The following is a 20,677-nucleotide window of genomic DNA, read 5'->3' as shown; positions in this document are numbered from 1 at the left end:
GCTCATCCTCATTGACGTACTCTGCATCCCCGGCACCATCCCTCGCATCTGCGTTGCCCTTCTCCATCCCACCCTCTGATCCACCGGAAGCTTTGCTGCGCGCCTGGGGATATGGTGGTTCCGACTTCGTCAATGGCGGCGCAACAGTCTTAGTTTGTGGGAGTTAGAGTTGGACGCTAAAGCTAGAGGTGGAGGCACGGAGCACCGGAGAGGGCGGTCGAGAGCTGCCTTATTGGAGAGCAGAAAGAGCTAGCTTTGTTGCTGTGAAAGAGATTTAGGCTCTGCTTCGGAACGTGAAATAAGTACTTATTTTTTTTAAGAAGACAATTTTAAGTTCAAAAAATGATGGGCTTATTGAAGTCTAAAAATATGCAATATGAATCTTGTTTGAAAGATCTCATTGAGATCTTTAATACGGTGCAAAAAAATCAAAAAATTATTTTTCATTTACATTTTTTTTAATTTAAAAATGTGAAATAAATACTTATTTTTTAAGAAGATATTCTGGAATGGGCTCTTAGCAGTAGAGAAATGATATGGTGCTTTTAGAGGTATTCAACACTTTTCGATTTCCCCGGGTAATAGGATGGCTTGGCTTTTGTTGTGGTTCTAGTTAGGTTTTCTTTGGGTGTTTTTTAGGGTGGTTCATTTGATAAATTATTCGTAGTTATACTGGTTTTTCAATCATTTCATGATAAATTATTTGTACTGTCTACCATGAAATCTATTTGTTCAAATCATTTTATGGTTCATATATTTGAACAGTTATTATGAAATCTGCTTTTTCGATTCATTTCATGGTAAATTATTTGAACAGTTTTTCATGAAATCTGCTTGTTCAAATCATTTCATGGAAAATATACTATGATATTTCAAACACATAAGTTTACAAAACATGACAGCTTTCGTATAATATATTCAAGTACTACATGATTCTACCATGGATCAATGATTTCTAATCTTAATACGAATCACTATGGAATTTTCCAAAAAAAAAAAATGTTTTGAGTATCATGGTTTATTTTGATTCAATTTCAAAATAATGGTAGATAAACTTAACATGAACCACTATGATATTTACCATGAATTGAATAACTTTACGATGACCAAGTAACATGAATCTACCATGAATCAATGATTTTTGAACTTAATACGAATCACTATGGAATTTTTTGTAAAAAAATGTTAGAGTTTTAAATTTCATCGATAAAAAATAGAAATCAAATCCCACTAATTTTGAATGTTTGAAATTTTTAACTTTTTCCTTTTTTACCCCTTAATTATTATGATTGAAGATATATCCAATTCCACTAATTTAGGAAGACAATATATAAATGCATATGAATATCTTATTAAAAGGGCAAGATAAATAATTCACTATGTGAAAAGATGATTACATAATCCCGAAAAATGGATGGGATGAATACTTATAGGGATGGCAATGGGACGAATCGGGTCGGATTTTGCGTCCCCCAAACCCGCCCCGTTCTATATCGGATCGGAGTTGGAGCGGGGGAAATCGGGAAGGTGTTGGGGTCGGGGAAAAATCGGGTCCCCATTCACCATAATAATTTGACTAGTTTTGTTCTTTTTAGAGTGTTTTGAAAAAAAAAACAAGATATTGATGATTGATGAGAGTTGAAAAAAATAGAAATAAAAAAAACAAAGACTTAAATTAGCGTTTTATTAATTGGTACATTGCTCTTATTATATCAAAACAATGAAATTTATTTAGACATATACATAAAAAAATATAAATATCTATAATCGGGTTCGGATCGGGTTAAAACGGGGCGGAGGAAGCAAACACCATACCCGTCCCATTTGCCTATCGAATCGGAGAATACCCACTCGGATCGGGGTGGGGGCGGATCGAAGGTAATTGCCATCCTTAAATACTTACATGAAAAATATGAATATATAAATGCATATGAATATCTTATTAAAAAGGAAAGATAGATAGTTTACAATGTGAAAAGATGAAAACATAATTCCGAAAAATGGGCAAAATGAATATTTACATGGAATGACTTATTTGGGATGATTTATTGAGATGAATATTTAATTACTCCTTTATTAACGGTCTATACCCAACACACTTTTTTTGCGTGATACGCGCCAAGTGAATTCAATAAACCTCCCCAGATCTCTCTCTCCAGAACTTTCCCTTCTCTTTCCCTCTCTCTCTCTCTCTCTCTCTCTCTAGAAATGAAGCCCTCCTCTCGCAGAGCGCGCTCGTACTCATCCTTCACCACCACAGTCACCCACGCTTCCCCTAATGTCCACTCCACCCCCCAACCAAAACACCACCCAATACCCACACAACCCGCCGCCGCCGCCGTCAAGATACAATCCGCCTACCGCTCCCACTTCATCCGGACCCTCGTCAAGAAGATCTCTGCCGTCAATTCGGAAGCCACCCGCCTCGAACGCCTCATCCAGCGGCAGGAGACCGTGGACGCGATCAGGACTGACGACCGCGAGAGGATCAAGGTGAACGAGGCCCTGATGGGGCTGCTGCTGAGGCTGGATGAAGTGCCCGGGGTCGATCCGACGGTGAGGGAGCTGAGGAGGCGCGTTAGCCGTCGGGTCGTGGGGCTGCAGGAGATACTCGACGCCGTGTCTGACGCGAAGGTGGATTATTTCGGATGTGGGTTTTTGAGGAGTTGGGACGAGGTTTTGGAGAAAATAGAGGAGGATGTGTGTAGGGAGAGAGGTGGGCAGGAGATGGAGAGGTTTTGTGCTGAGAATTTAGGGTTTCGTTGTCTCCAGAGGTTTCTTCGCGATCAATGGTGATCGTCGTCGGTGGTATATAGTAATACTAGTAAATTAGCATCAAGATGACAACTGTAGCTCTGTCAGTTTTTCTTTTACTTTCTTAGGAATTGGGAGAATGAAGCATACAAAAATGCTGCGGACACATGCTAAACTGTATGGATTCGGATACAGACGTGTTCGAAATCGTCAGATGTATGTGAGCTCAATATCTACCTTGTACAATTCATGTGCATCAGACGGTTTGGAACACAAAATCATAGATTGTGCGTTTTGATCTTTGTCCGTAGCATTGCTCATAGAACATATTCTAACAGTAGTACTAACCAAACCAAATCGAGCCTTGTATCCCAATCAATTGGGATCAGCTACATGAATCATGTTTTTCCATTGAGCGCTTTGTCCAGAGCAGCTACTTTTTTACTCAGTAAATTTAGTAAGTCCAAATTCTTCCGTGTCACGACATCCAAGGTCAGTTTAAGTCTTTCTATTCCCCTGCCCTGCTAGACGCTACTAGTTTCATTTCATGCACTTCTTGTTTTGTTGTAGATAAGCTAGTGTGGTGGGATTGATTATTAGCTGATTGAACTGAATTCCAATATTTTCTGTACTGAATGAGCAAATAGCTAGTATCAAGTAAGGTGAGTGAATGTCAAACGATTTTTTACTTATTTTTATTTTGCTTGGTATGTATTTCTAAGCACCAAGTAAATAAGCAATGTGGATGATCAAACGGGTCCTGTTATAGAGTTGGACTCCTCTCCTTTAAAATTCCTTCCTTTTATTCTCCTTGAATTGAATTGTGGGTCTACCCCTGTAAGCGAAACTTTTATTTTCTTAGTGTTTATTGAGTATAATATTATTATTCATCAGAAAAAAGCAGAAAAATAAGAAGACATGTGAACCACCTACTCACTCTCTCCCTCACACACCACATTCAGACACACAGAAGAAATACCATGTCTATTATAAGGAAAGCAAAATCAAAGCATTGCATTTTCGATCCGATTATTAAACCGTACCATATTATCACTGGTCTAATCAATCTAAGCCTGAGCACAGCTGCATTTGCACTCGGACATGCATTTCTTGCAATCCGAAAGCCTCGGGTACCCGCTGTTGCAGTCACATTTCTTGACACACTTGGCCCGTGCCGAGCCGCCCCACAAGCACCGCGACATGCACCGCAGAATCGGCATGCACGGCGGGCAGTCGTACTTGAACCGGTCCAGTATGCAGTTCCTGCACTGGCTGCCGTCCGATGCGCAGCCCAGCACTGGCGAGCTCATGATCCACACCGTGATCAGCAGCAGAATAAACAAGGCTGTTGTGGTACTGGAGTGCTTCATTTTCTCCATCTTTATCACAGGGAAAGCAAGGGTCTTTTGGCAAATGGCAATAATACTCATATTCTCTTTAGCTTTTATATGCAGAGAGGGGATAGCAGGGTCAATTGTGAGATCCACCAGAACTGAGAGGAAAAATCGAGGGTTGTGACTACTGAGATCAATCAGCCCCTCCTCAACCGTCTGATGAAAGTTTTGATGGTCCAGGGGATGTGAGAAATAACTATAGCCAATTAATTAGTAACTGTTTCATTTACTCATTGTTTGTTCACAGTTGGCCTATGTCTTGGATTGCGCACTGTTTTATCTCATCCTTTGTATTCACACATACTTATTAGGCAGCATTCAAACACCCAACAGGCTTTTGACAAAAATGCCGACACCTCTCAGGCTCCCCAATGAAGAAAGGATGGGAGTGATCAAAACCCCTTGGAACTACACGCATCGAGTGCGTGGAGCCAACACGCTTGTAAGTGTGTACTTAAGGAGTATGTAAATGAGCGTGGTTGTAGCATTGCTCTTGTAAATATTGCAAGTTTATACACCCGAAATTGAATTTACATACATTTGTAAATATAGCTAGTCATTCCATTTCATAATTTTCCCTTCAGAGTAAAACATATTTTTCTTGGATTATATCAGCTATGACCTCATTCTGTGAATTAGAATTGAAAGTAACAACATAAGAACTGCAACATCACAAATACCACAGCCAAACATCCAACTTACCAGCATTTTATTTCATCAACATAAAGTGGAGTACCACACCGAACTCATTGTTCGAGCTAGGGATGAAAATATAACCGAAAAATCCAAACCGACTGAAAACCGACGTGAATTTTTGGTTTCCGGTTGGTCCAGACCGACCCCGGTTGTTTTCGGTACTTTGCCTTGGTTACTCTCTTTTGCGGTTTTGTTTTCTAATTATGGCTACCTGAAGCCTGGAATTTTTCATAAGTCCACTGTACCACTTTCCAAACCCCATAAGTCCATTTCTAAATTCTATAACCTCCTAAGTCCACTAACCTATTAGTAAAGATATAATAACCCCGGTTAGTTTAATATACCCCTGCATTTCAAAAACGTTTTGCCCCATTTTTTTAGCCATTTCAAAAAATTTCTATCCAAAAAATTCAGTCCCCATTATAAAACCCCTCCCCCCGTTTCCAAAACAAACCAGGCTGAGAGGAAAAAAATGGAGACAGTTTGCTCCTCCGTTCCATCGTCTGTTGTAGTCGGCGTTCTTTGTCGTTGTCTTCAGACGATCTCCATCGTCCACCAACAGTCGATCTCGTTCACCAATAGTCGCCGTTGTTGCCCTTCGTTTCAGTCGGACGCCGTCGCGCTCATCGCAGTTGTTCGGCTTTGTTTCTCCATCGTCGTCAAATTCTCGTCGTAGTTGTTCACCTTTGTTTCACATCCTCATCACCGTCGATCAATCTCCGATTTTGTTTGATTCATCTCCGTCATTCTGCATCCTCGTCGCCGTCGAAACCCTTCGGTTCATCCCCATTGCCGTCAATCTCCTCCGTTTGATTCGATCCATTCTATATGTTTCTTAGAAAACTAAAAGCGAACGCTGGGTATATATGGTTATATATATTTGACAGGTTGGTGTATGGTATGGTTGAATTAAGTTAGGAATTCGATTGATAGTATATATGGTTATATCAATGTCGATTGACAGTATATATCAATGTTGGTTAAACTGTGTGTGAATAGATGGTTCTACGTGGTATGCTTTTTAATATGGTTATATGATGATACAGGTTATATAACCTTACATATTTATTCAAAAAATTCCAAATATATCAGAAGCAAGTCAGAGAGGCCGCTGTGTGGACCAAATCAATAAGTGATTGATGAAAAGCACAATTATAACCTTATATTTTTATTCAGTAATAAAAAAATCAAATAATCGAAATACATGGTCATATATCAAAATCTGTACAACGTTACAAAGATATATGTAACTCTTAAAAAGGAGAATATATAACGTTATATATGTACAATAACGTTATATATAGTGTATCAGAAAAAGAGAATCTTCGACTGTTATATAACGTTATATAAATACAATAACGTTACATACGAATCTATATCAAGATTAGTATATCCGTGATTGGCGTGATCAACATTCCAAATAGAGAGAGACAAGAGAGAGAGATACTCGTGATTGGCATGATTTGCAAAACTAGAAGGGATAATGGAGGATAATGGGCTAAATTGATGGGATTTGAATGGAAGGGTAATTCTGTCAAGCAATAATTTTCTTTTTAAATGTAGTGGACTTTATGCCTTACCAAATATATATTAGTGGACTTAGTGGGTTAGAAACTTGATCAGTGGACCTAGTGGGTTAGAAACATGCTATAGTGGACCCTAGGCTAATTTTTTATTTATTTTTCAAGGATTAATTTGTGGATTTTTTTGTCATTAGTGTGATCTTTATAATTTGCCTTACCATGTTGGGCCTTATGGGTTGTTTGGATTGGTGTTTGAAATTTATTATGGAAAATAATAGGCGTAATAAATGAAGAGAGATAGAGAGAGAAATGTTAGAAGTAAGGAGAATCTAGGAGAAATTTTTTGAAAAATTCTTTTTGAAAAGGGACGTGGGTGGAAAAACATGATTCATTCTTGATTGGTATTTTATATAAAAAAATTCTTAAATTGATGGGTTTGGTCCACAATCAATTTTTTTAGTTTGGCCCAACTAGGCCCATTTTAATCAATCTGAATTCCCTAACCCAACGGACCCCACCCTGAACTTGTACCGGTTCCTTCTTAAAATTGGTCGGGATCAGTATCAGAAAATTTGGCCGGAACTGAATCGGCACCAGAAGATTTAAGAAAAAATTAAGGAATTATGTTTTGTTTGGATTGCTTTTTGAAAATAAATTATCAACTCAAAAAACACTCATTACCCATACTTTCAATCATTACTCCCCTTATCTCTAATCATCATTCTCATTTTTTTCATTATCTGTCTCCAATCATTACCTCTACTCATTACTCAAAAACTCATCCAAACACAGCATAAGTTAAACATTTTATGGAAGTAAATTGGTTTTGTGAAGACTCAAACTTTGAATCTATATTATTTTCTAAGGAGATTAGGAAATGACTTACTATTAAAATGTACTTTTTTTTTTTGGAAATGGTTATAATATTGCAAAGATTAGTAAAACCCCCAAAATGGATGGGTTACATTAAAGTATGTACTAGAGTATAGTTTTACCACAATAGTTTGATGATTTACTTATTGAGCCCATAGATTGTCAAATTTTACATTTCCCCTATAGTTTCCTAAATTATAAATTGCCTTCCCCATAGTTTGAAAAAGTGACACATTGAGCCTAGTAGTTTTAGTACAGTTTTAAAAAACAATACTACAACTACACACAAATACTTACACACACACACACACACTCACAAATGGGATGGGCCCCACACACTGGATGTGTGCAGTGTGTATGAGGCCCACTTTTTTTGTGAGTGTGTGTAAGTGGTTGCGTAAAATTATTGTTTCCAAAATAGATTGGCGATTTACACATTGAGCCCATAGATTGTCAAATTTTACATTTCCTCTACAGTTTCCTAAATTATAAATTGCCCCTCCGCATAGTTTGGACAAGTGACACATTGACCCTAGTAGTTTTCAGCACGAATGATGACTTATGATTGCCTATGGACTGTCGAATGAACTCTGTTACTACATGAAACTTAGAATGGACAATATGGGCACTAAGTGGTGTATGTTGTTGGTTTAGCCTAATAGACGTTAATAAGACAGAGGACTCGGCGTGGTTAAGAGCAACATAAACGGACCTCCGAGGAGAGGGGCAGTCGAAAGGACTCTAACAAAAAGATTGATGAAACTCTGAGTATGACACGACATGATTATCTTCGACGAGCGGGGTCTTTACTTACCTCTTGCTATAGTAGTAGGTGAATTCACTAAGTACGTAATTTAGATACATTCACTTAGAACCCTGGTGCAGGACAACCAAGAGAGGAATTATATCATGCAATGGCCATCATTGGAGTTAAAGGGATGAATAGATTCTCAAAGGAAGAGAATCCTAGAAATCACATATTATAACAACTATTAAAGAAATTAGTATTATGACATGATGTTCCTTGTTGTTTATGAATTGCCTTGTATAATTCTGTATAATGTAAGGGTTAGTGGGATATGAGTTATCTACTGAATGTAAATCACTTAATGTGCTACTTTTTGGCCCTTGGTGTTTCATACTAGGTATCGAGGAAGGAGAAGAAGTATAGTATCAACATGAGGAGAGAGTGGAAACTGAACAGGAGTATTTAGAGACTTGGATCCCGTACCCTTGGAGCGCTCTGATCACTCTCTTTAAAATTCAGTTGTAATTGTAATTTGAACTCTAAACATAAGTAGGAGTATTTTGAATTTGGGTACACATTAAAAATTGACTATGCTTTATATTATTGGGACTACTTAATGATTGTTTTAATTAACTTAATCATTTTTAAAAATTAGTTAAATAATGCCACCGAGAATTGGAGTGTTACATCAATAGTCAAGTTGTTTTAACAAAATGCTATTTTAGTTGATGTATGTGAGAAAAATAACTTGCCTATAAATCAGTGAAAACACAGGCTTTAGTCAATTTAGACTCACCCTAACTCATGAATTTTCCGATCGTTACAAAAAACAGTGCTAATTAGGTTCTTCTTAATTTACACTAAACGCAAAATAATTGTAGTCCAAAAATCGAACCTAACTTCCATGTACACCAACCGATGAATAAGAAGAAAAAACAAGATGAGAGTACATATGCGAATCAAGGAAAAGTCTCCCAAAACAAACAAACAAAACGCCCATAAAAAACCTAATTTCCATTGTAGCCAAGCCCAGGACCAACATTGGAATTTGGTGACGCCATGATTACCTCTAAATCTAATCTAATCCTCTATTGATCCACTTCCGGTATACTCTGTAGACTCGGCCTCCACGACCGTTGATGCTGGATCTCAAACCGATCACTACGGTCCACCAACGAAGACAACACTTGTTCCACAGGCATACTCTGCACGTGATCAACATTTCCTAGTAATTCCCTCAGCTGCTTCTTTGTAATCTTGATCTTCACCTCTCTACCACATGGCTCTGATGATGAAGATGAAGATGAAGATGCAGACGATGATGAGTTTTCACCCAGTAGTCTTTGTTTCGCCCTGTTAGGAAATCCCTTTGATCCTTCTGTAGACTCCCAGTCATCGTCATTTGCCCACACCATCGATGCTTTATTACGTCCGGCACAATTTCCCATGAGGAACTGATTATACGAGCGGATTGATCTGAGATGTACTTTTTTTTTTCTTTTGACAAGATCTGAGATGTACTTGAAGAGGCTTTTATTGCTGCATATATAAAAGGGGAGAGAGAGAGAGAGAGAGAGAGAGAGAGAGAGAGAGAGAGAGAGAGAGAGGGTGTATACGGAGGTGTGCATATATATAGCGAGAGAGCCAGATCGAGGGAGGAAAATTAATCAAGAAAGGGAGGAAATGACGAGGTCTGCGTTTTACTTGGCAAATGGAAGGAAATATTGGTCAGGTGACTCAGGTGGTTGGTTGACCAATTTACTGGGGACGTGGGGGCATGCAGCTTCAGCTGGTTTGAAGCTAGGCTAGGCTAGGCTATATAACTAGCTCGATCGGCTTGGCTTCTAATTTATCTCATCTGGAAATTCTTATGACCGAATTTCTGAGCCTTTTTTTCCCCAGATTAAGGAGAGTTTAAGAGTTTGATCTAGCTCTAAATTGGTTTATTTTCAGTTTCATACTAATTAAGGGCATCAATTGCTTTTGTCGACATAGTATAAGCTATACTGACCGCCTTGAAGAGCTTGTGGTGAGGGAGGTCACCACAGGGTTATAGTCCTCTCAAAACGGCGACGTTTCGATTAATAAGGCGCACCCAAATATACTGAGTCACGGGGGCGGGGGGTGGGGACAAAATTTCCAAATAGCAATGTAAAACGAATACGAGCGCTAATCAGATCAATTCACTCTTTCTTGTATCAATGGCTCCCCAATTGTCAACAACTATTTTTTCACAGAAATGTATAATTGTAAAGTAGTTCATAGTATTACATGACGGTACACTCGAACTATTATATAGGATTAGTAATTTCACTCGTTTAATTAATGGAGCTGGTGAAACAACGCCGCCGACTGTGTAAAGAAATACGCATGCCTAGTAGTACTATATATATTGAGTAATACTACTAGTATATTAGCAGTGTGAAAGCTATAAAGAGATGGAATCTAATCTAATGGGTGTTGAATTGTAAACTGAAACATAAAAACGGAATCATTCAACTGCTTCTCATTTTCTTGAGGTCGACACGTAAGTGTAGGATTAGTCATCGTACGTACGGACGGACTAGACAGTTCATTAAGTTTTACTAGTAGCTCTAAATTATTCTGGCCATGTGTCATTCCAATGGGCCATTACACGTTTTGGGGCTGGCCGGACTGAGTAGTTTGATTTTTTTAAAACGGTGAACAAAAGGTTAACTTGTCCCGTTCACGGATCCGGGGGCTCTGCTGCCCAGAGGGGGCAGCAGCCCCAACCCACACTCTCAAAATGAACATCGTTTTGAGAGTAAACTGCTGAAGCAGTGGCAGTGACAGTGACAGAACAGTGACAGTGACAGAACGGAAACGTTTTGGTGGCAAAAAAATTTATTACTTTCTGTTTGCAATCCTATGAAGCAGAAACGTGATTACGAGAGCTTTAAAGATAAAATTTGATTATGTCTCTTTAGAATAATATGATCAAAATAATAAGATCTTCACATCCGTTCAAACGGATTAAAAATTGAAGTACTTAATTTTTTTAACTATATTTTTTAATATATAAACAGTGTAAAAAAATTAAGTGTTCAAATTTTCATTCCATTTAAATCGGTGTAAAGATCTTGTTATTCTGATCATATAATTCTAAAGGATTGTAATTTAATTTTTTATTTTTATGACTCTCATATTAAGTATATGCTCTTTATTTAGGATCCTGTGGAGTAGAAATGTGATTGTGAGAGGAATATACACAAAAATTAATTATGATCATTTAGAATAATATGATAAGAATTATAAGATCTTTGCACTGCTTTAAACGGGTGTGAAGATCTTATTATTTTGATCATATTATTCTAAAGAGACATAATCAAATTTTGTCTTTAAAGCTCTCATAATCACGTTTCTGCTTCATAGGATTGCAAGAAGGAGGTAAGGAATTTTTTCCCCACTATAACGTTGCCGTTCTATTCCTCTCCAGCAGTTTACCCGAGTGTGGGTTGGGGCTACTGCCCCCTCTGGACAGCAGAGCCCCCGGATCTCCCGTTCACGCTACTGATTAATTTATATACCACAATTTTTTAGTTTTATGTTTATCCAAGTTTTTTTTGCGTTAGTTAGTTTTACGCCAAATTTTTATGGGATATAGGTGAGTAAAGACGAGAGGAATCGAAAAAGTATATAATTATGATTTTTAAACAATTATTTTGAGAAATATTCAAGAAAAAAAATAATTCTTTTGAATTTTTCTTTGATATTTTTCAAAATACTTGTGTAAAAGTTAAAAAGTTACCGTTACCTGGATGAGGTCCTGGGTTTGATTTCACGGTCGGTATTCTTTTAACCTCACAGATCAAGTTAGTGTCAGGCTATTTATTTATTTATTATTTTTGGCGATGGTAGTTAAGGAGACAATATCAACTTCTCTCTCCTTTCCAAATTTTTGGTTCCAATTATCGCTTATTGTCTTAGAAATATTGTCCCAGTTGAAAAGTAATGGGCAAAGAGTGATTATTTTATTATTTTACCCCTATTGTTTGGAATAAAGTACAAGCAAAGATGATGTTTTTATTAAGGGCAAAAAAAAGAAGAAAAAAATATGACAAGTGCAATGATGATATTTTCATAATAAATTAGAATCTCCAAACGGGCCAGCCTAATAAATAGGGACGAATGGAGTACATTTATTTTTTTATTACTATTTATGAACGACAAAAGAAAATAAAGAACAAACTTTTATGGGTGATAACTTCCATTCATTATATTGTAGGCAACTATTCGGCACAACCTTAATAACAGTAATTTATTCCGATTTACCCAAGTGCATAATAATTATCAACCGCACTTAAAATAAAGAACAAACTTTATGGGTGATTTGGCTAAAGTACTTTATTATTGTACATTTTTTTTTATCTTTCAGAAAAGACAAAAACAATCAATATTTTTTTAGATTGGTTTTGTTTTCAATAATATTTTTCAAACTTTTAATCTTAATTTTGTGCGTTCCTCTTGCTGGGATGAAAAATATTTGACTCGACAACAAAACGAATGAAGAAAAGAAAAAAAACGTAATACAAAAAAAGGTTAAGCCAAATTTTAGTTATATTTTGACAGCAAACCACAACAATTTTTTTTAAATTTTGAAAACTCCCTGAGTTCTCTCTTTCAAAGATACCCTAATGGATGCACATAAAAAAGCCTTAAAGTAAGGAAATTTTTTAGAAGAAACAACATAGAAATTCTCTTTTGAAATGTTGTACATTGGGATTAGACAAATCATCACAAATGTTGTACGATGATTAATGAGTAAGAATGATTATGGAAAGTAAGGATTTGTAAGAATTCAATTAATTTAAAGGTTAGATAGTGAAACAAGATTTGTATGCTTCTATTCATACTTCAATTATTTTTAATGTGAGTGTTAAAATTCATGGTGTTATTTTTTGGCCCACAACATTTTACACCAGGTATCAAAGAATGAATGGAAGGGCCATACTTCCAGAATGAGGACGCCATTGCTAACCCGAAGTTCGTTCAAACTCAGAACCCGTACCCTTAGATGCTCTTTTGATAAGTCAATCTATATTTTGGGAATTGAAATGTAATCGTATTCCGAGGCCAAATTTCTAGATTAACAATTAGGTTTGTATTAGACCACATGCTTCTGCAAATTATGATCAAATTATCTTTTGAAGAAGAAAATTGTTGTTAAATGATTTAAGTATTTTAAAAATATTTAAATAACGTGTCCGAAAATTGAAGCATTACAACATTTTCCCGGCCTATCCCAATTCCTACCTAAGATATACTAAAAGGAAGAATAACAATTTCGTGTTCCCCTAATTTGAAGTCCTATCGGAATTCTATATTTTTAAAGAAAGTTATTTAAAAAAAAAAAAAACAAGCAGCAGTTTCATATAATCTGTGGTACTCAACAAAATAATCCGGAAACGATGAAACAAAAAAGCAGAACCCCAACAATTAAGTACCAAGAGACCAATTAGAGACCATTAAATGTCAATGAACAATTAATGAACCCATAACCCAACTGGAAAGAGGGGAAATGCAACTCCAATAAGTACCCAAAAAAATATACCCGAAAAGATAATTTAACAATACGGTAATATCTATACCATTGATTTATCTTTTTAGGGCAAGGACAAAACTAGTCATAGGCTACCATGGGCTGTAGCCCATGTCACTATCACGAAAACCCAAAAAAAAAAGGGAATTTTTAGGCTGGCCTCGTTTTCTAAGTTCGGACTTCAAATAGTCCTGACTAATATATTTCTTCTTTATTTTAGCCCTTTCTTTAGACTTTTCATACATTTTTACTATTTTGCTCATTCTTCTTAATTTTTTGTCTACTTGTCCATTTTTAGTAAAATTTATATTTTCAGAATCAATTTCTGACACATATTATTTCGGACAAAAATACTCTTGATTCTGTGAACTGGACTGCCAATTCTCATAGTCAGTTCTATGAGAACTATGTGAATTGGAAAATACACAATTCAAATAGCCTCACCATATACTAAAATATATAGTTCTCGTAGAAAATACATAGTTTTCATAGAAAAATACACAGTTCTTATAGATAATCATCATGGATAATAACAGTTCTCATAGAAAAAAACACAATTTTCATAGAAAAAATAGAGTTTTTATAGACATTTCTCGTGTGAAATGGCTATGTGAACTGTAAAATATATAGTTCAAATAGCCTCACCACACACTAAAATACACAGTTCTAATAGAAAATACATAATTCTCATAGAAAAATACACAGTTCTCATAGACAGTTATCATGGACAATAATAGTTCTTATAGAAAAAAACACAGTTTTCATAGAAAAAACACAATCCTCATAGAAAATATGTAACGACCCGGGATTTTGACCCAATTTTTTTTAATACAAATTCATATTGTTAAATTTCTAATTCAATAATTAATTAGATTGAATAATTAAAATATATTATTATGTGTATAATTGATATTATTTACACTATTGTATAAGATATGTATTTAAACTTTAGATATACGAATCAGTGATTCATATTCATCTCTTATCTTTTCTATCTAAACCCTAAGTAGAACTCTATTCAAACTAACTCTCCACTTCTCTATCTCTCATCCTATACATAAAAGCGTCCAGATACATTCTCACCCTGTACATACATGCGTCCACATACATTAGAATTGAAACACCCCTCCAAATGTGGCACTTGTCCCTTATCTTTTTATCATTATCAGTATCACTCTCCTTCCTCATTCCACCACTTCTACACTTATCCTCTCACCTTCTCACTACCTTATTCTCTCTCATTATACATACCCACACAATCCGCAAATTGAACACCAGTATATTAATTTACTCCCAATTCTATTGTTGAGTCTAGAATAGAGAGAGAGATAGTCGTGGCTATAGGTGTGTGCACACCGTGAGTTTCGTGGGCACATCGCTGCTGCGGCCCTGTTGGAGTGCCGCCGGACGCTGCCTCGAGATTTCAGAACCACCATGGCGATCTACGGACACCGCATAACACTTATCCGAACTTAGAATCGCGTTTGAGGTAGTTTTCCGAAAACCCAAAACCTTTATCTGCATTTTAATGGAGTTACTTAGATTTAAAGTTTATTGAAGATGATGATTTGCTGTTAAATTGTTAATTTATTTTTAGTTCTGTTTATATTAAAATTTAGTCCGGTTGTGCTGAAATGATTAGTGTTATACCCTGTGAAAATTTATGATCGTTTAACAAGTGTTTGATTGTGAAATTGTTATTGATGTTGCACTGTTAATTTGTATTTGAGTGGATGTTTACGTGTTTAATAAATTATTGGAGTAGATAAATATTTATGAAATATTAACAAGAATATTTTACTAGTAAAAATTTATTTAGATTGTAAACAAGAAATATTTTAGATTATATATTAGTTAATCTTTAACTCTAATAAATATTGACTAGAATAGCCTCGCATAATTTTGTTCTTATGAAAATCTCATATTAATATGTAATATAGTTAGTAAATACTAAATTTAGCAATAAGTATTTTCCAATAAAAATAATTAGTTTGTAAAATCTATGAATAATATGAAAGTTAAAGAAAATGTTTAAATAGTAGAAATGTTTTATAAAATTTCTAAATGAGAGAAATAGACTTAATTTTAAGTATAGTAATTAATTGTTTGACTGAATATTATTTTGTTACTCGCATGATAAATTCTATGACATGATTAATTTTATCGCATGGTTATATGTTGTTAGTACTTTTAGTTGAAATGTTGAACCGTGTGATATTTTGTTGTGGCTGTAGATTGGACAAATAGGTTCCCTGGGTGGTTACGAGTAGTGACTCATGTAGACGATATTAAGTAAATGGAAATTGATAAAGTGTTGGAAGTGTGATTGTGTGGATTGTGATTTGAGCCATGGTGATGGCAAGGGTAACCTATGGGGCCCTGTGTTGAAATGGGTTACCTGAGGGGCCCGGTGTTGTGACGCTAACGTATGATACGTCATGGAAAGTTTCTCTTCGAGGAAGAGAATGGGTCCCATGAGACGGTTATAGTTAGTGAGACGTTAATGTATGATACGTCATGGAAAGTTTCTCTTGGAGAAAGAGAATGGGTCCCATGAGACGGTTATAGTTAGCGTGGGGTAGTGGATGTCCGACCCTAATGTACGATACGTCATGGGATGACTCGATCCTCCTGTTATGGTCTTAAGTGAGAACATACTCGGTACATAACTTAGATGCGCTCACCTAGGACCCTGGTGCAGGATAAGCAAGAGGAAGGGTGGACCCATGAGACGATTGTAGTTAGTGGATGTGGGAGGAAAGGATCTCGTGGAGATGATCCTTAGATTTCATGTAAGATGATGGATAGTAAAGAAAAAGACGATGTGTTATTATTTTGTACCTTCGGTGTATTATGAATTATTATATTGTTGATCTGCATATTGTGGTATTGGGTTTTAGGATTTCTACTTAGTGAATTATCACTCAGGATACGTTTGTATCCTGGCAAATCGTTTGCTTCGGCGTTCAATTTGCCAGAGTGTGCAGGATTCCACAGTGGAGCAGTTGATACAGGTGGGACCCCTGAAACGGAGTCTGGGCCAACATTGCTTGGAATTTCGTGTCAAAACTAGAGTCGCTCTGGAGTTGCTTTTGTTACATAGATTTTTGTATTATTTTGAAATTGTAATTTTTGTATAAGGGTAAATAGGGGCCTAATAGTTTGTAAAATTCAGTGTATTTTAGGGTTAATGCTTCCAAAATCCCTTGAGAAATCGGGGCGTTACAAAATATACAGTTCTTATATAAAATACACAGTTCTCATAGAAAATACATAATTCTCATAGAAAAATACATAGTTCTCATAGACAATCATCATGGACAACGACAGTTCTCATAGACAGTTCTCATAAAAAATATACAATTCTCATAGGAAGTTCTCACAGAAAATATACAATTCTCATAGAAAATACACAGTTCTCATAGACAGTTCCCATAGAAAAATATTCAGTTCTCATAGATAATTATCATGGAGAATAACAGTTCTCACAGAAAATAACAATTTCTGAATCATATTATTTCAGACAAAAATACCATTGGCTATGTGAACTGTCAAGTCTCATAGTTAGTTCTATGAGAACTGCTCAGTTCTCATAGAAGAACTGGCTATGTGAACTGAGCTATGAGAATTGACAAGAACTGGCTATGAGAATTGCCAATTCTCATAGTCAGTTTTATGAGAAGTGACTGTTCTCATAGAAAATTAGCTTTGTAAACTGGTTATGAGAGCAGGACTATGTGAATTGAAAAGTACACAGTTCATATAATTTTACCATATACTAAAATACACAATTCTCATAAAAAAATATATAGTTTTCATAAAAAATACACGGTTCTAATAAATAGTTTTCATGAATAATATATAGTTCGCATAAAAAAATACGCAGTTCTCATAGACAGATCTCATAGAAAATACACACACGAACAAAGAATTGGCTATGTGAACTAAAAAATACACAGTTCACATAGCCTCACCACACACTAAAATAGATAATTTTCATAGAAAATACGTAATTCTCATAGAAAAATACATAGTTCTCACAGAAAATGCACAATTTTCATAAAAAATACACAATTCTCATGGACAATTACACAATTCGCATAGAAAATACACAATTATAAATTTGGCCGGATCACCACTGAGTGAACTCGGTTCATCACTTCTCCCAAAAAATCAAGCTAAGAGATAATAATATAGTAGAAAATTAGAAAATCAAATGGAACTGAAAAAAGTGTTGAACCATTGTTCATCCCCTCTCTTTTTTCTTTTTTCTTTTTTCTCAACTACTCCATACGTGTTAGTAACTCCTTACACAAGTAGATAAGTCATGCACACTTGGCCAAATGGATCGATTCATTTAAACACTAGAAAATCACGACAAATCAAGTCCCAATCTCCTTGGCACCGTCTGGCCTTCGCTTGATCTTCAGGACCTGCCTGCTCGTGCAGATGTCGAAGCCGCTAGGGAGGAAGTCAGTTTCACTGTCGTTCAGTTCGATTTCGTCGTCATCAAGTTTGATTTCGTTGTCATCAGATTTTAATTGGAGATGACCACAACAAGAAGAAAGGTCGCGGAGATACCGACAACTGCAAGAAACGGCAACAAGAACGCGAATTCTCATTGGATAGGAGACAGCAACGGTGGCGGTGGTCGGCGCTGCTCTATCGGTGGTAGCCGCATCGGCGTCGACGGCAGCGTCCTCGTCCATCAGATCGTCATCCTCCGGCTTGAAGTCCACTGCTTCCACGTCTGTGTTTGCCATTCTCTCTCTCTACAAGGTGGGGTGAAAGGAGCAAAATAGAAAGAGGGTGAGGGTGAGGGGCACAAAAGTCGGTACGGAATTGATCCGAGCCTTCCAGCTTCGGTAAAATATTTCAGGGTTGGGTTCAAACCAAACCTAAACAAATAGGGGCGGCCTCTAATTTTCTAAAAAAAAAACACTCTATATGGAAAATTGAATCTAAGTAATTTTAGCCTAACCCACCATCCAAATGATTTCAGCTGACAATATCTTGAATTGTGAGGCTTCCGTAAGTATTTCCTTGTTATGCAGAGCACAGGTTGGTGTGCTTAGATTTGTACTGATTTAGTTAATGCAGAACCCTGGCTAATTTGCTTAAATTGGCTTAAAATGTTCGTTATCTTACTTTTTCAGGTTTAAATTATAATGGGACAAAAAAAAAAGTAACGTTTTTCGAGATTTGTTGATGTCAAAAGAGTTTTTATGGGAGCCTTTTTATTTTATTTTATTTTATTTTTTTGTGCTTGTTAAAGACACCACTGCGCGATGCATGAATTGGATTACAAGTCTTATTTCTTAGAAATTGATCGTACGCATATTATATACACTACTTTGCCCACCGATTTTTTTTTATTAGCCCAGGACAGAATCAAATCCTGGTTCCGCCCTTGTTTCGGGGTATATTTTCTGTCCGCTTAATATGATTGGAAGGAAAAAAAAAAATGAAAGAGGGTAATAAGAACCGCCACTATACACAAATCTTATGTAGTATGTCTATATATAGTGCAGGGGTAGTTTGCACTAAAATGAAATCCCACCATGCCAACTAGTTCCTACAGTACAATGAAAGATTCGAGTAATTAACATCCCTATGATTTGAGCGACTTAATTTCCAAGCTTGTCTTTGCCTTCATCAACAAGAGAATAAACACAAGCCATGACAAGAGCAAACCATACTAACATGATTAATAATAATCCATGACAAAATTAATTCACAAGGTAAACTTAACATAAATAAAAGGAACGGTGATAGAAGCGAACCGTTCCACCACTACCACTCCAGGCGAAATTGTTCATTTCAGAACATCCTTCGAAGGCCCGGTGGTTTTCCGGACGACTTCCTCCTCCAATCCAGCATGCCCCACATACTTGTAGTTTGCTTCCTGGATCCAAAAAGAGCAAAAGGTCAAATAAATTATGGTACCGTATGAAGTCTAAAGTGTCCTAAACACACGGCACGGATAATGTGATCGCTCGCTAAAACCAAGAATTGATTGTAATGACACAAGGCAGCTCAGTTCGAGAGATTTTTCAGTGCCGAGCGGGTATATCTCACGTGATATCCGCTCGGCGCATCCGAGCAGTCCGATACACTTTTGGACGGCTCGGATTGAAGCCTTCTCTCTCCTCTCCCTCAAACACTTTCTCTTTCCAAATTTGAGCCGTTCAAAAACGAAATAAACGGCTTGGATGCGCGAGCGGGCACCACACGGTACCCGCTCGGCACTGAAAAATTTTCAGTTCAGTTCAGTGTATTCTAGCTAGGCACCACAACATATTTTTGGCGGAAGATGCTAAAACTCATTGAAGTACAAACTCAAGAAGCTTAAAAGGGGTTTAGAAATACAGCTTGCGCAGGACTGAAGGTAGAGAATCCAACTCGTTGCATTAGTCGCCATGCATTATCCATGTAAGCGGCACAAAGCCTATCACACCCATCATCAATTGGAGGCACAACAGTACCACGAAAACGAAGCGGACAAACATTGAAGACATCCCAAAATAACTGCAGGTCACAAATCATTGTTATTGCCCTCAACAGGTTGATTGTCGTTGGCAGATGTCATCATAAGATCAACTTCATCACCAATACGTTTCCCTTCAAAATAACGTTTCTCCTGAATCGACATTTGATGGCAGCTTTCACTTTGCTATCCATTAATGCAGCTCGTAGCTCTTCATCTAGCTCAAATTCAAGACTTGTAGCGAATCGAATAGCTCAAAGAACTCGAAAGGGATCATCCAAAAATGTTTCCTTCGGATCTAAATGGGTCCTTATTTTTCCGAATTTAAGGTCTCTCATACCTTTTCCAGTAAAATCTTCAACTGAAGTGGTGTTGATGTTGTAGAACAAGCTGTTAATGGTAAGATCACTTAGATATGCGTCCTCTTCCAATTTCACCCCAAGAACGCGGCTGCTACCGCAAGTCTCAGTGTAGTCCTCCGATCTTAACTTGACAAAATCAACGCGCATGTCAAACAAGAACATCGTCGCTGTCTCCAAACATTGGAAGGATTTGCTTTGGATGAGTATAATTTTCAGCGCTCCTTCCCCACAAGAAGAAAAAAACTTATTGATTTTTTCACAAAATTCTTTACCCCTCATG

General features: G+C 36.6%; 4 protein-coding genes across 4 annotated transcripts in view; 1 reads left to right on the top strand and 3 right to left on the bottom strand.

Annotated features, from left to right (window-relative positions):
* The first annotated feature begins 2,115 nt into the window (after window positions 1–2,115).
* Window positions 2,116–3,056, top strand: LOC131314472 (BAG family molecular chaperone regulator 5, mitochondrial). The gene has a single exon (XM_058343112.1). It carries the CDS (start codon window positions 2,209–2,211, stop codon window positions 2,794–2,796), a length of 588 nt encoding a protein of 195 aa, XP_058199095.1. The 5' UTR covers window positions 2,116–2,208; the 3' UTR covers window positions 2,797–3,056.
* A 546-nt stretch (window positions 3,057–3,602) lies between these two features.
* Window positions 3,603–4,466, bottom strand: LOC131313986 (uncharacterized). Its single transcript, XM_058342481.1, has 2 exons — window positions 4,453–4,466; window positions 3,603–4,344 (listed from the first exon to the last, which is right to left on the bottom strand). Exons 1-2 carry the CDS (start codon window positions 4,464–4,466, stop codon window positions 3,822–3,824), a joined length of 537 nt encoding a protein of 178 aa, XP_058198464.1. The 3' UTR covers window positions 3,603–3,821.
* A 4,347-nt stretch (window positions 4,467–8,813) lies between these two features.
* On the bottom strand, window positions 8,814–9,471 carry LOC131313587 (uncharacterized). Its single transcript, XM_058341970.1, has one exon. It carries the CDS (start codon window positions 9,434–9,436, stop codon window positions 9,077–9,079), a length of 360 nt encoding a protein of 119 aa, XP_058197953.1. The 5' UTR covers window positions 9,437–9,471; the 3' UTR covers window positions 8,814–9,076.
* Window positions 9,472–19,363: 9,892 nt separating this feature from the next.
* LOC131313985 (nucleotidyltransferase lcsQ-like) overlaps window positions 19,364–20,677 on the bottom strand; it is a 5,816-nt gene continuing 4,502 nt past the window's right edge. Inside the window, exons 2-5 of the mRNA XM_058342480.1 lie at window positions 20,376–20,677; window positions 20,158–20,252; window positions 19,918–20,076; window positions 19,364–19,453 (exon numbers count right to left, since the gene is read on the bottom strand). The exon at window positions 20,376–20,677 is cut by the window's right edge and continues 255 nt beyond it. Of these exons, the coding sequence (XP_058198463.1) occupies window positions 19,364–19,453; window positions 19,918–20,076; window positions 20,158–20,252; window positions 20,376–20,677 (646 nt within the window). The remainder of the gene's footprint in view (window positions 19,454–19,917; window positions 20,077–20,157; window positions 20,253–20,375) is intronic.

This window comes from Rhododendron vialii, chromosome 13a (assembly GCF_030253575.1).
Source record: "Rhododendron vialii isolate Sample 1 chromosome 13a, ASM3025357v1".
Taxonomy (NCBI): domain Eukaryota; kingdom Viridiplantae; phylum Streptophyta; class Magnoliopsida; order Ericales; family Ericaceae; genus Rhododendron; species Rhododendron vialii.
Note: the sequence above shows the minus strand (reverse complement) of the source record. Positions and strands in the feature narration are given on the sequence as shown.

What these genes read in the sequence shown, in the direction of transcription:
- LOC131314472 (XM_058343112.1), top strand. Translation starts at nt 2,209, where the DNA reads ATGAAGCCCTCCTCTCGCAGAGCGCGCTCGTACTCATCCTTCACCACC.
- LOC131313587 (XM_058341970.1), bottom strand. Translation starts at nt 9,436, where the DNA reads ATGGGAAATTGTGCCGGACGTAATAAAGCATCGATGGTGTGGGCAAAT.